The sequence below is a fragment of the Anser brachyrhynchus genome (genome assembly GCF_964034855.1).
Source record: "Anser brachyrhynchus genome assembly, chromosome: 1".
Classification (NCBI taxonomy): Eukaryota; Metazoa; Chordata; class Aves; order Anseriformes; family Anatidae; genus Anser; species Anser brachyrhynchus.
Window position 1 is genome coordinate 179,736,063 of NC_137694.1, and position 15,507 is coordinate 179,751,569.

Below are 15,507 nucleotides of genomic sequence, written 5' to 3' on the forward strand. Positions count from 1 at the left end.
AAGTGGAATGAATATAGAAATAAATGGTTTTGCTGGTAATCACGTATAAATGAAAAAACATTTAATTGCAGAGATCTCAGGTGCTTAAAGCGCACAATTCTTTACTATCTATTGAAATCTCTCAAAATGATCCATTTTTTCATTATTTTTATGTAACCATTGTACTCTACCTAGATTAGACACAACAGTAAATAAAGCTTACTGGAAAACAATGGCCAAACTACATCAGAATTTAATCAGTGTTTTCTCTAATTAATCAATACGCCTTCAATGTGTAACACAAGCTTATTGATGCCTGCCTATTACCATGAAGCTTTGAGAGGAAGATTTTAAAAATAATTTGTCTTTCAAATTCTTTCCAGATATTTGATAATGATATGACCTTGTTTTCCAAGAACACCAAACAGCAAAAAAGCTCAACAATTTACGGATTTCAAGTAGAGTTCATAACTTCAGAGAATCCAGTGTTTTATTTATATATTGTATTTTAGGCATTGCAATGCAGTCACTTCAGAACACTGTACTCATTCTCTGAGTTTAAAACTTCAATAAATGAAGACAATTTCTGACCTGCCTGTACAAATAAAAATTAATATAAATCTAAAACATATTTCCAAAAACTATTTTTGTAGCCTCAAGACTTCAGCAGTTTGAACTCTGCTGAATATACCAACAATACAAAACAAATGTTGACTAGTTTGAAGACTGCCGTGACATTATATCATGGGAGCCTAATTACTCAATGTAAGTGGAACAGCTGTTCGTTTTCCTCTGTTTCATTGCTTATGTACATACAGCCTGTTTCTGAGATCTAATGTGTTTGTGAAAGACAAAATGCAACCCTAGAAGATAGTACCAATAGTTCAGACGGAAAACTGGTTGAAAATTTGTTTCCAGTTCTTTGCATCTACGTTTTTATTGAAAGCCCTGTAATCCACTCTTCTTTCAAATGTCGGGAAGCTTCGGGAAGATTTTGTGTATTTTTCCAGAACAGTGGTTCCCAATCATCTAGACAGGGCTCATATGTTAGTGTAAGAACGTCACTGTGAGGGTGTGGATGTTGGGCTAATAAGCTTTGCTAAGCCTGTATTACCTTTGTGGGATGCATCAACAGTAGCTGTTAGGGAATAGGAATTTGTCAGGGGCAATGCATTTTAGTGAGAAGAGAAACACTGACAATTCTCTTGAGTCAGCCTCTGCTACAAGATTGGGAATGACAGGTTTAGTTCAGGAATTAGAGATGCCTCATTAGACCCCAAGGTACTTAACGTGAATCTGAGCGTGAAACACTATACAGATGAACGTGATTTTCATATTCTTGAATGAATGGAGCTGCAGCTGCATGCAGCTGCATAACACCTTGATTCCTTAAACATGAGTATCAGGAAATATTTAGTTGCAGCTTTCTTAGTAAAGTAATTGTCGCTAGAACAGGAAACACTTGAGTACTTGCTAAGCTTACCTTACAGAGGGAATCTACATGAATATATTTTCAAGCCAACAGTATCCTTTCATTTCTAGAAATGAATGCTTTAATAAACTACTGCTTCTGTGTCAAGTACTGCTTCTATTTCATTCCATTGAAAAATGGACTTAAGAGGGAAAGCCTTCATCTCCAAATAGCAAAGTGTGGTTTCCACAACAACTACATACCTATTATCTTATCGGAGAAGTACATAAAATAAAAGGTAAGATTTAATTTATTGCTTGTTGCTCTGAAACGCCTTGGTAAAAAAAGTTTCTTAGGTCTCATTATCTTTCCACTTAAAGCAAAGTGTCTACAGTAAAGAAACAGAAGTTAGTGATATTGTGTAAGTTCAAAGAGCATATAGAAGGCTTTGTTTCAGCCCTTTAGTTCAAATCAAATAATATGCCTTTTTGAATTCTCACAAACCACCCACTTGAGCTATATATATCGTGTATTTACAGAGGGAAGAAGACAGATATGCTAGGAAGACTTTACCCTGTAGTTACCAAATACAGACTGTCAGGAGAGAGAAATCCTACTACAAATCTGGATTGCTTTATGACTGTAGGAAAACCTCTGAGCCTTTTTGTAAAATAGATACTTGACATTACTAGCTAAATAACTTAAAATTTTCTGATGACATGTAACTTTCCAAGCCTATATTCTCTAGTATTTAGTTGGCTATGATTGACAGTACAATAATACTGTTCGATAAGATTACAACAGTTACTCAAAAAGATTAAAAAAATAAAGAAAAAGGAAAAAATATTAAAACAGATAAAGCTCTTAACTGTTTCTCCTATCTCTTTTCATTTCTACTAGCCAACTTTATCAGTCAGGTCAAATTGGGCTGGTGTAAACTGATTATATCTGACCATAAGATGGTGCTAATGCTACTACATAGGCAATAAAAAAACGCACTGATAAAGCAACAAGGAACCACACAAATGTGCTTCTGGATAACAGTTTCCTTTTCTCGTGACTTTTACAAAAGACATTTGCTGATGTCCAATAACAAGAACACGCCAGTTCTTGCACAAGCTTCTGTAACTGCAGAACATCCTGTAGAAAGGGAGCTCAGTGTGGGAAAAGAAAGTGAAAGAAGAGCTGTTTTCTGCCTAACAAATCTCATTCGCACTTGGGATAGCTTGACACCTTGTAAACAATGGTACAGAGAGATTAATTTAGAGATGATTAATTCAATTTTTCCACGTTAATGTACTGTGAAAGTGACTATAGAAATTTATGAAACAGAAATAATCTCAGTTGTAGATCGAGAAAGGATCTCCTTAGTCAAAAGTAGGAAAAGTCCTCCCTAAAGCACACTCTAGTTCTTAAAGTAAGAATGATACCTTCCCCAGTCCCTAACAGAAATTAAAGATGCAATTGAAAAGTTCTGAATTTTCCCTTTGTGTAGGAATGGTGATCCTACGCATTAGGCAGTACATTAATGCGCATGTATACACGCACACACAGCACACACGTACATGCAATGCATTTTCAATATCTACCTAAATATTCATATTGAAACTCTTGTAACTCTCCTACCCTGCTAGAATTTTCAAAATCAGCCAAAGGCAATACTCTGAACTCAAGGCGTCTTTCCACCTATGTTTCAAGGTTCTTTTCTAAAGTACAAATGCAATGTCTTTTTCCAACTGTTTGAACTCTAGAAAAGTATACGCTTCCCTTAAACATTAATTTCGCTGTTCTGAAAGTTGCAGTTAAAAATCAGCATGAGATAAAGAATTAATTTGCATGTAAATGTACTGGAATTTGGCAAAAATACAAACACTGCAAGACAAAGAGAATTTCAGTAACCATAATTACAGGGTCACAAATAAGCTTTCTAATTAGCTATTGTGTGGGTTGCTTTTTTTCCAGTGAAGACATCTATTCAATTTTTCTTACAGGCATATTTCTACTTCTTAATGTTTTTCAACACTACACTCCCTTGACCTCTCTCCCAACTGAAAACTTGTTTACATCATTTTATTAGATGTTTTTCACTTCAGCTTTGTGAACACCTACCTGCACAGGTCTACCATCCTCTTGTCCGATCATGTTCCTCCAGTCCTGCAGTGAGCGCTGGAGGCTGTCGAGCCCTGTCTCCCAAAGCCTCACACCACCTCCCATGTCCACACTAACCAAGCCAACTTTGCCCAGCGGTGCCAACAGGGCATCGGCATCTGAGATCTTAGAGAGCCAAGATGTATATGGAGAGAGAGATCCTGAGCTGAAAAACACGAGAGAGCGTGATCAATCTCGAAGTTGAAATTAAAAATAGGATGAATATTTCTTTAGTTAAGGTGGCAATTACATGAATACCCTCACTCCATGACAGACCCTAACTAAGCCCTGCAGACCTTTCATATGAAAGATTTCACCCACTGAAACTGAGTATGACTGGAAGATACCTATTCACAAAAGCAGAGTAAAAGACCGGGCCAAAAGGGAACACATTGCCTAGTCCACTGCTGTATTTCATCTATCTGAAGAAAGTTAGTCTTTACAAAAGAATACAAAGAACATGAAAAATTTAAAATTGTGCTACAGAAAAATACAAAACTAAAAAAGAAATAGAAAAGAACATGACCTAGGCACTAAGGAAAATATCTCTGCATCAACTTAAACTAGGACCTCTCTTTAACAAGAGCTTTAACAAGTGCTTTAATAAGAGCAGAAAATTTAAACACTCAGTTAAAGACAGCACAGCTTTACGTGCAGAGAATCTTAGCATTTTTATAAACGAGAAGTCAACTTGCAAGTGAAAACTTACTGCTGAAATGGGGGTTTAATAGCTACATAAAAGGAAAGGAAATTGGTTAAATTAGGAAAGATTATTTGCACTTTCTCAGTACTAGTAGTGACACACATAATAACTTGCAACTTCCATTAATTAATACTACAATTCATAATTTAGATGAGCAAGGAAGCAGTTACTTATACACCTCTAAGACTGAAATTATCATGAACTAATTCAACTGAAGAAGAGTTACCTTAGCATTTGACCAGGATAACTATGCCAGAAGGAGGAAAGGTTTTTAGGTTTTAGCTTAGAATTACTCACGTATATGAAAAGTCACTTATCAGTTCCTAATGGAGTACATTTTTTTTTTAATCTGAAATTCTGCTCAGATTTATTTTGTGATAAGGAGCTTAAATCCTCATACAAGGTTAAGGAACATGATGCTGAAGTTTGGCTTTGTACTTTCTAATAAAGTCTCAGTGTGAAAAAAAAGTGTGATTTTTTACTATTTCTGTGTAAATGCCTTACATTTCTTAATGACTGTGTAAGATGCAGGCCCATGGATCAACTATAAAATGGTGAAGAGTCCTGGAACTGAGAATCTGAAACTTTTGAAACTGAAATTGAAGTTTTCTTAAGGATGGCTGTATAAAGGTTGCTTGTAATTTGACTGAAGCCCACTTAGTACACAGAAAGTAACCATTTTCTGTAGAAGATAAAACTGTCCAGAAATTATATGTTACATTTAAAAGATATAAATAATTACATCTTTTTAGTTCTCTATTAATTCTAAATTTCACAGATAATTAATGAAGCAGAAGTAATTTAAAATAGAATCAATTCATGTTGTCGCAGACAACATCAAATAGGTAAAATTAAAAAAAAAAAGCCCTGACTTAGTTTTCATGTTTTCTTTAAACACGGACATTTAAGAATGCCATTTAAAACAAAAAAAAACTTTATTATAGTTGAAAATGACAACTTGTAATCAAAATACAGATTTAGATAACAAAATGTTTGCAAATATGCTCTATGATGGTGAGAGATAGATATTAAAACCATACAGAAACCATATATTTTGCCTATCTTTAAGTATTATACAAGACACTTGTGTACAATGCAAGATAGTTGTGCATGAAAGAATGTGTATGTTCAAAAAGGAGAACTAAAACATAAAGAAGCTCAAGTTATTTTCCAGGTCAACTTTATATTGGACCTTGATTCCTGGTTTCCTGACACCTGGTACTGGATCATTCTGCCTGTTAGACTCTAAAGAAAAAAAAAAAAAAAAAAAAAGGAAAAGAAAGCTAGAAAATAGACAGCAAAACAAAATGAAAAAGGGTGGGGGATAAAGTGAGTGAAGAAGGGTAATAAGCAAAGGGTATGGAATTGAAATCGGAAGATAAAGCTACTTTTCATATTTACTAGTGAATTGTCACATTTTTATTGGTATCATGTAGAAAACAAAAATTTTTTGACAAAAATATGCTGCTATAGTTGCATAATTTTACAAGGTAGGTGTGAATTTCTTTCACCTTCCACATCACAAGAAATATTTGCTTATTCTGAAGTAATATGGCAGACTAAATTCTGTTTGCTCTTCCCGCAAGGCACAGGCTGCTCTAATCAATAAAATAACTTACCTCGGAATAGCAATGTATTTGATTTTCTTTGAGTTAAGATCTGTTACTTCTAAGTATCCAGCAGCTTGTGGAGGAGTGACATCTGAAAACAAACAAATGTTATTTTCCTGCTGCATGATTAACTGGTTATTGCATTTGCATTTAGCAGATTAAGTTTAGGCATTTCATTATACAGTACCTGTCAGAAAATGATAAACTTTTACATTCAACATAGGATTATAACTTGCAAACACTGAGCCATGTTACTATTATGATAGTGAGCATCTAGACAGGCAAATTATGGAAGAACAATGTATTTGTATAGCAAATGCAAAAATTACACATAAATATAGTCCTACTCACAAAAGCACTAATCAGGCATTACTGCAATCCTTAATTCACTGCTTTTATCTGTCACCGAAGACAATGTCAGCTGTACATCTGACTCAAAAAGCATATTGAGGAACATTTCAAAACATTGTACTTTTAATTATCACTTGAAAATTTCTTAATAATATTAAACTAAATGTTGCTGCCTGAAATTGAATCAGGTAGATTCTCAATACGCAAAGTTTTTATAAGTTCACAGTTAACAACTCTAGACTATCAGACATTTACTTATGGAATACATTACATATTCCATTTATGAGAGAGTTTAATGAATATATATAACACTACGGTTTCTCTCTCAGAAACAAATCTGTGTGTTTGTTTGCCTGTGTTGGCTCTTGCAAACATGTGAGTACACTCTGCCTGGGCTCAGAAGTGGCTTCCAGTTAGGAGCTAGCTTTCATCTACCTGGAGCAAATTGAGGAACTGAAGTTTTTCAGAAGAGAAACCAGAAGACTGAATTACACTGCATGGCATGGGTACAAAATATTATTGTCACTAGATGAAAGCAAGTCTAGATTTCCTTCTAAAACAACATACCTTTCAGCTCCTTGAAATGAAGGAGAGCTGATGTTACCTGCAGAAGTGTTCATGCTTGCACACAGCACACAGAAAGACCAGCAAGATCAGAGATATAAGGGGACCTAATATTCAAATGAGTATAAAGAATAACCCACAGGAGCACATCGTGCATATCTACAATACCTATGTATCTACAGTATGCACATGTACAGTAGTTTATCTGCTGAATTTACTCATGTTTTGTAAAAATTTAAATATAAAACACATTCGAAGTAGAGAAAAAAATCTGATAAAATACATGTTTGTAGGCCACGGAGCATTCTGTTTTGTCTAGATTTTGTCATTTTTAAAAAATGTGCTCTCTTTTTGGGTGGTAATGGAGAATAAGATAAAATTTAAAAATTCCAGTGAAGATCTAGAACATGTAGATATACTGAACTGGAAAAGGTAGAACTATAGGACAAGAATTAAAGAATAACATAATAAATTACAGAGAGAACATAAATCAACCAAATTAAATTACAACAAGATAAAGGATTGCCGAGTAGGAAGCTGAAGAAAAAGTAATTAAATGTTTAAATTCAACACAGGAACAACTACCCAGGCCCCTAAACTGCAGTCAAAGATCTATGATGAACAACATACATAGTATATAGATGCTATGATGCTGCCAGAGCATGAGAACAAAACACAGGCTTTATATTAATATGAACATCAGATCTAAATAAATGCAGTTTGCTCCCCTCCTGATGAACGCGGAGGGAGTAAAATAGTTACGCCCAGCTCATCAAACAAAATAAAATGTAGACACACAAGACCCAGGGATGACAAAGAGGTTAGCACAGACGGGCTATAAGGACAAATTTAAGGAATTAATTATTTTTATTTTTGGTCCCAAAAGAGAAGATTACGGGAAATAAAACACATGTACGGTAATATCTTACAGAATTTTATAAAGGGAGAAGTATTATGCTGACTGAGTGGAGTATTCAGAAGTATTCAGATTCATTTACAGCAAAACAGGCTGGATACTAGGTAAAGCCTTTATTATACAAGGAGAGTGAAGCATTGCAATAGACTAGTCAGGGAAGCTTTAGGATTTCTTTCAAATTAAGTTTTTAAGATAAATGCTAGAAAAACATTAGTCAAGAAGAGTCTAAACATGTAATATCCTGTTCCTATACAAATAGGTAGGCCAGATGACTTGCTGAGGTTATTCCTGTAATTGTGTGTTGTATTATTTCATTCCAGTTACTGTCACACTAATAGAGATACACACTCAGTAACAGATTGTTATTTTATATTCATATATGGAAAGAGCTGAGAATCCAAGTAAATATTTGCTCTCAAGAAGCCCTCATTTCTATAGCCTTGTTTTTAGAATAAACATTAATTCTTAGTTGTTGGATTCTGCCATGAACTCTTGTCTAAGTTTACATTTTGTGGCCATACATCTATTTGGCAGTCGCTGGGGAACTTAGTACTTGTTTTGGTTTCTTTTCAAACATAACAATTACCCTAGTTTACTGTTCCGATAAAACATAAAGGAAATGATTTCTTTGCTTGTTATTCCTAGAACAGTTTTGGTAATACAGATTGGAGTGCGCCAGAGTTTGGCTGAGTACTTTGAATTATTAATAGAAATGGAAGGCTGCGTGCCAGAACTGACCAGTTGTCCAAGAAGATGAGAAAGAAAGCCTGACAGAGAAGCAAGCTGAAGCCAGAATACAGAACAACTTCTCAGAAGCAACATTAATGCAAGAATTTCAAGGGACTGCCACATGCTCAATTTTGTGTGATAGGATGCCTCTGCTTCACTGTGTCATCTCCTATGAAAGGATACAGAGGTTTATGAGCAAAGCCTTACACAACTTGTGTAGATAAATAACCACAGGTTTCCAAAGCAGAAACAACAGCACAGAAGAATCACCGAATGTCCGAAGTGTGGCACAATTCAAGAATAAGCAACACAGAACCTCCAAGGGTCCCGGACTGTATGTTATGCAGCTACTGGCAGCAGTTAAATGTACACTCAATTAAATATTCTGTCAACTGGTGAGAAGCAAACTCCAGAAGAAACAGTAGCCCAGCAGAGGGGGCTGTAAATACTGGATATCAAATGGTTACGGTAAGGACTAGTACCTACTAATCTCACCTTCCAAGAGAGTACATGAATGCACGTCTCTTTTCTGTTACCCCTTTTTTCTTGGGAAGATTTTTGATTCATGCTGTAACAATGGCAATCCTACGTCCCTCCAATCTAGTGTCCTGACTCCAGCGTAGCTAGATGCTTAAAAAGAGTAAGAACCACGGGCAAGCATACACAGGTTATTTTCCTCAAGTCTCCAACCAGTTCCAATTCAGGGGCTTCTTGAGCTGGATGTGCTGCCTCTATTTTTATGTCTTTGTATTTAGTAACATTCCATGAGTTTTCCTATGAATCCATGTTTCAGCATTCACAACATCCTTTTGCAAATGGTTTCACAGGTTGGTTCCCTACTCTGTGAAGAACCACCTCTTTTTGTTTGCTTTGATGAAGTTTCTACTACTTTCACTGGTTGCCCGCTAACTCTGGTACCGAGTGTAAAAATTATTAATTCTTCCACATCTCCATGCCATACATGTTCTTGTAGAAATCCACCATATGCCTCTTTATTGTCTTGTCTCAAAATTCAGGAGATTTGGCTGATGCAATTTTGGTCATCTTTGCTGCCCTTTTCTGAACTTTTGCCATTTCAGGTATCACCTGTCTTGAGATGGAGGACCACAACAGTACACAATTAAGGATGTATGGATTTACACAATAGCATAAAGATTTCTTTTTCTTTTTTTTTTTTTTCTTTTTCTTTTCTTTTTCTCCCTCTGTTCCTGCCCTAGTAATTCTCAGTATTTTATTCGCTTTTTTGACTGCTACCAAGATTTGGACTCTTTTAATAAAAGTATCATAACTCCAAAATCATGCTCCTGAGATGCAACAATCTTCTCATTTCACATGTAATGATCAGCCCATCATTTTAGACGTAGAATTTAGACTTCTTTTCTTCCTTCACGTACATTGTACTTATCTACACTGAATTTCATCTGCTATTTTTATTGCATAGTCAGCATTGCATGTCCTGTAATCCTCCATGGTGAATTCTTTGTTCTGTGAATAATAACCAGTACTATCAATACCATCAGCAAACATTGTCACCTCACTGTTCATTCATTTTTCATTTTTTTTCATGACTACACCGAGCAGCATAAGTCTCTGTAGGACTCCATGTATAGCTCCCTTTCCACTAGAAAAAATGACCATTAACCGATAAATGGAAAGTGTCTGAAATCTTGAAAAAAAGGTGATGGACTAGAATACCTAGAGTCTTGCTTGGGTCTAATTTAATCGTATCAGTAAAGTCATATTAAACATGATTCAGTTGAGCTCATTTTTGTCAATTCATAAAGTCAAACATGATTTAGAAAAGAAAAATCAATGATAATGATCTTCAAGATGGCCTTGAATCTTTCAACTCAAATTGCCACAAAGCACTTCACTACCTATAATTTATAAAAATGTCTATAAATTTAAAGGCATCAGTAACTATTCATGAGCATATATCACACCACAGTTCGGTAAAAAAGTTAACATCTTGTTCAGCTGATCCACATGAAATTGTTCAGCCACACAGAAGCCAATTCTCAGACAGAGAACTTGTTCAGTTCATTCATATCCAGCCTTCAAAAAGGATGTCCCCTGTTTTTTAATTACATTAATCTAGTGTTATAAAGTGCTAATATACGACAGCAACTTAAAAGACTTTTACAAATAATGGTGTCAATTATAGCTTCTCATTTGGAAACACTGAATCTCTCTCTCACCCTCAAATTAATAAACTAATTGAACAAAAGCTCAGAACATTTAACTTCTGAACTTTTATAACATCCACATCAGGTTTTATTGTTGCTGTTTTTACATGTGAAGGCCTGAAAAAAAATGACCCAGTCTGATCCTTCAGTAGTTTATAAAGTGTGACAAGATTAGTTCCAAGACTGTCATGCTAACTATAACTAACATTTTAAGTAAATTTTGAAGTTTTTAAAAGCTAACCTTTTCTTTGCAAATGTAGGTAACTTTAATTTTCTGTCCTGTTTATATCTTTGTCTTTGCTTCTTTAGAACTTCTAGAGCTTAGACAGATAAAGAAAGACCATTGGAAGCGAAGTTGGGTGAGATGGGTGGACTACAGAGATGCTGTTTGCCACTGGAGGGTGAAAATTTGTGCAGACAAAGCTCAATTAGAGTTGAAGCTGACCATTATTGTGGGGAACAATAAAAAAGGCTTTTAAAAATATGTTAACAGCAAAAGGAGGACAAGAGATAACATTGGTCCATTATTTGATGAGGATGCTCACCGCACAAATGGGACACAGACAAAGCGGAAGCATTTACTGCTTTCTTTGCCTCTGTTTTCAACATTGATGATGGGCCCTGAGACTCCCAGAACCCTGAGTTGAAGGACCATAACTGTGGAAACAATAAACTCCCGGTCAACTCTGAACTTGTGCAGGATTTGCTGCTCCATCTGGATGCAAACATCCATGGGGCCCAATGGGATTCATCCCAGGGTACTCAAAGAGTTGGCTGATGTCATCATAAGACTTCTCTCAATTCTTTTTCAACAGTTTTGGGAATCTGGAGAGATCCCTGTCAACTGGAAGCTGGCAAATATTGTCCCAGTTTCCAAGAAGGGCAAGAAAGAAGACCCTGGTAATTACAGACATGTCAGTCTCACTTCAGTGCCTGATAAAATTATGGAGAAGATTATTCTGGGAGCTATCGAAAAACACTTGAAAGACAATGCAGTCATTGGTCCCTGCCAACACAGGTTCACGAGGAGAAAGCCCTGTTTAATGAAATTAATTTCCTTTTGTGACATGGTTACCACCTAGTTGACCAAAGGATGTCAGCTGATGAAATCTTTCTGGATTTCAGTAGAGCTTTCAATACAGTTTCTCACAGTATCCTTCTAGACAAAATGTCCACCATATAGCTAGACAAATACATAATACAATGGTCGAACAATCAGCTGACAGGTCAAGCTTAAAGGGTTACAGTAAATGTGGTTATATCAGGCTCGCAGACAGTCATTAGTGGGGTTCTGCAGGGCTCCATTCTGGGGCCAGTTCTTTTCAATGTTTTCATAAATGACCTGGAGGCAGGACTCAGAGTTATACTAAGTAAGTTTATACTAAGTAAGGACTTGCAGAGAAATCTTGACACATCAGAGGGATGGAAAATCTCCAACTGCATGCAATTTAAGATGAACAAGTGCCAGATTCTGCACCTGGAAGGGGCAACCTGGGACATACACACAGATTGGGGGATGAGGTGCTGGAGAGCAGCCCCATGGAAAGGAACCTGGGGGTTCTGATTGATGGCAAGTTGAACATGAGCCAACAGTGTGCCTTGGCAGCCAGGAGGGTCAACCATATTCTGGGGTGCACCAAGCACAGCATTGCTAACTTGTCAAGGGAAGGGATTGTTCTGCTCTGCTCTGCGCCGGTGCGGCCTTCACCTTGAGTATCGTGTGTGGTTTTGGGTGCCACTATGTAGGAAGGACATAAAACTATTAAAGAGTGTCCAAAGGAGTGCAACAAAGATGATGAAGGGTATGGCGGGCAAGATGTGTGAGGAGCAGCTAAAGTCACTTGGATTGTTCCGCCTAAGAAGAGGAGGCCGAGGGGAGGCCTCATGGCAGCCTGCAGCTCCCTCACGAGGGGAGTGAAGGGGCAGGGGCTGAGCTCTGCTCTCTGGGGACCAGTGAGAGAACCTGAGGGAACAGCATGAAGATGCTTCAGGGGAGGTTCAGATTAGGAAAAGGTTCTTTACTGAAAGGGGGTCAGGCACTGGAACAGGCTCCCCAGGGAAGTGGTCACGGCATCAAGCCTGCTGGAGTTCAAGATGCCTTTGGACAATGATCTCAGAAATATGGTTTGATTTTTGGGTGGTCCTGTGTGGCACCAGGAGTTGGAGTTGATGATCCTTGTGCCTCCCTTCCAACTTGGGATATTCTATGATTCTATGATTCAAATAAATGTTTGCAGACAGTTACTTTTCTACTCTTTTAAAATAATAAATAAAAGGGTTTCTCTACACAGGGAAGTTAATCTGTGTTAAGTGAGAGCAGATATATTAGATCATTTATTTTGGAAAAGTGAGTTAATTTGGAATAAAGCATTTATTCTGGGACAGAGTTCACATAGTACAAAGCAGGAATAGCTTCTTGCACTGATGTATTCAAAAAATCTGCCCTTCTACCATACAGAAATGTTTTGGGGGTTTCTCTTTTGATAGTGATTTTCCCTTGAGACCTTTGCAAAACTCATGTTAACTCAATGCTGTTAGTTAGTACTAATCAACACATATTTAGTTATTGGCTGAAGAAGCTAAAGATACAATGATAACAGAAAGCTTGGTGTGGCAGCACAAAAAAAGTCTGAAGGTCTGTACTCTATACCCGTCTTATAAGTGATGGCTTTGCTATATGTGAATGTTGCTCATTGACTTGTACACAAGAAGTAAAAAAAATGGGTCTCTTCAGATTGGAGAGAAGGTAGGTGTGACTGCAGTTTATAGTCATGTAGGTGATGTTCAAGATGAATGCAGACTTGTTATTCACCCAACCCTGCCACGCTAGAATACGAAGCACTTGATAAACCTTGTTAGGAGACCGGTTCATGACACAGAGTAGTGAACTTGCGAACTTGCTGTGGAGACACACAAGTTTAAAAAGGGACCAGACAAATTTGTGCACAACGGGTCCATAAAAGGAGATTTAGAGGCAGGGATGTACCCTGCAGCATCCCTAATAAAACAACAATGAATGGTGAGATCTCAAGTATGAAAGGAAAGAAACAGAAGTGCCTGGCTCACATGTGTTCTCTAAATAACCTCTCCTGCTGGCCCTGCTGGAAACAGAGCCAGGGTCTGTCTTCAAGCTAAGTGAGATGGATGATTGGTTTGACAAATACGGCATGCCTTACAATTGTGCATCCGAGCAAAGGTTGGAAAGCTGATTGCTGAACTGGAACAATCACGTTCCTGTAGATGGTTCCCAGTGTGGGCAAAGTGAGATTCCATCTGCTGGCATATTCACACTGTAGGTAGGCTGTTTAATACCTCAGCGGTACAGCATGTTAATAAGATACAAATTCACTTTAAATTGGCAAAATGGGTGCAACTACTCTCAATTCTCCTCAAATACTTGCTCTGTAATTCTTTGAAAACATTTTGTAAAAATTCACAAGTGATTGCGGTTTATAAAACAAAAACAAGTGTGTACAGTTATTGCAGTACAAGTATATGAACCTCTTACCTTTTGGGTAAATGTCTTTCAAAGGCACATCTCCAGGTGCTAAAATTCTGACTATTTGATTAGAAGCCAATAAAGTTACACAATTGGTTTGTTTTGCAGCTCCTCTTTTCCTCCGGGCTCCATAATAAAATGAATCAGAAGGAGAAGCATTGCGACTCAGAGAGAAGTTTCTTTTCCAGCTGTACACTTCACTGGGAGACTGCAAGAGAGAAGATTCTACTGAAAAAAATAGTTACTATAATTGAGCCTAAGAAGAAATATTCCTCAGTAAGGTCCACTTTCTGTCTAATTTCAGATCAAATGTAGCTACAGTGGTTACCTGATATGACAAGGAAAAGACTTGGATTATTTTGTCACTAAAAACTCTTATAAGGAGTGATAAAACAATAGGTCTATACAAGCTTTAGGAAGTCACACTCTTTGAAGATCTAAAGTTGAATCAACTTTTTTTTTTTTTTTTTAAACATTGAACCAGGAACATTAAAAAAAACACTAATCTGGAAGCAAACTCTAAAATGAACTATTGCCATAACCTAGGTTTTAACTAGTGTAAATAAATGCAAACATATTTCAGTTAATAAATTTAAAGGTAGATATTAAGGCTGTGATTTGGTCCAGGTTTAAAGACAAAAACATAAGTAAGCACATATCCAAACCATGCTTCATCTTTTTCTACAGTCAGTAGAGCCTAGAGAGCAAATCATCTGATCTTGAAGAAGGCTTCTACGTTTGATCAGCTGAGAACTACTTCTATGAATAAGAGCTTAGATATCTTGTTCATATGTAATAAAAACCTATATCACTAACACCTGAACTTAGAGGTCTAAATCTGAAGTGTTGTTCCACCACCCTTGCACTCACATTTACATATACATGTAACACTACGTATAAGGAAAGACAGACCCCTAGTCTAAATCAAGGAGAACAAAGTGTTCTGTCACCAGTGTTAGTACAGAGGTGTAGCATCTTTAGCACTCCCTCCTCTATGCTATCTCCCTTGTCCTGTAATAAACTTGCATCTATTTATAATGGTTATATGAATATATTTATAATGAGTATACTATATATAATGAATATACTTTTCATATTATGAAAAGCTAGTGTATTCATTCTCATAACAATATGAATACGAATCAGGTAAAACTCAAAAGCAAACTGCAAAGCCACAGGGAATGTTTTGTTGTCAAAGACATATTTTTGAATCTTTCTGGATTCCAAAGTATTTTCTTCCATCATTTGGCTTTTCCCAGAATTCATTCCTGTTAAGAGCTATTTTTTCTAATTTGACCCAGTCTATCAGCCCATCACCCCTTATATGTATCAACAGACAGTAAATATAAGTTAAGTATTAAATATACCACTTTTATGTTCCCCGTGTTTACCTCCAGTCCTTGCAACAGCA

At 36.6% G+C, this 15,507-nt stretch overlaps 1 protein-coding gene across 1 annotated transcript in view; it reads right to left on the reverse strand.

Moving 5' to 3' along the window:
- VWA8 (von Willebrand factor A domain containing 8) overlaps window positions 1–15,507 on the reverse strand; it is a 195,799-nt gene that overhangs the window by 45,085 nt on the left and 135,207 nt on the right. Inside the window, exons 35-37 of the mRNA XM_080554946.1 lie at window positions 14,106–14,304; window positions 5,861–5,942; window positions 3,500–3,704 (exon numbers count right to left, since the gene is read on the reverse strand). Of these exons, the coding sequence (XP_080411072.1) occupies window positions 3,500–3,704; window positions 5,861–5,942; window positions 14,106–14,304 (486 nt within the window). The remainder of the gene's footprint in view (window positions 1–3,499; window positions 3,705–5,860; window positions 5,943–14,105; window positions 14,305–15,507) is intronic.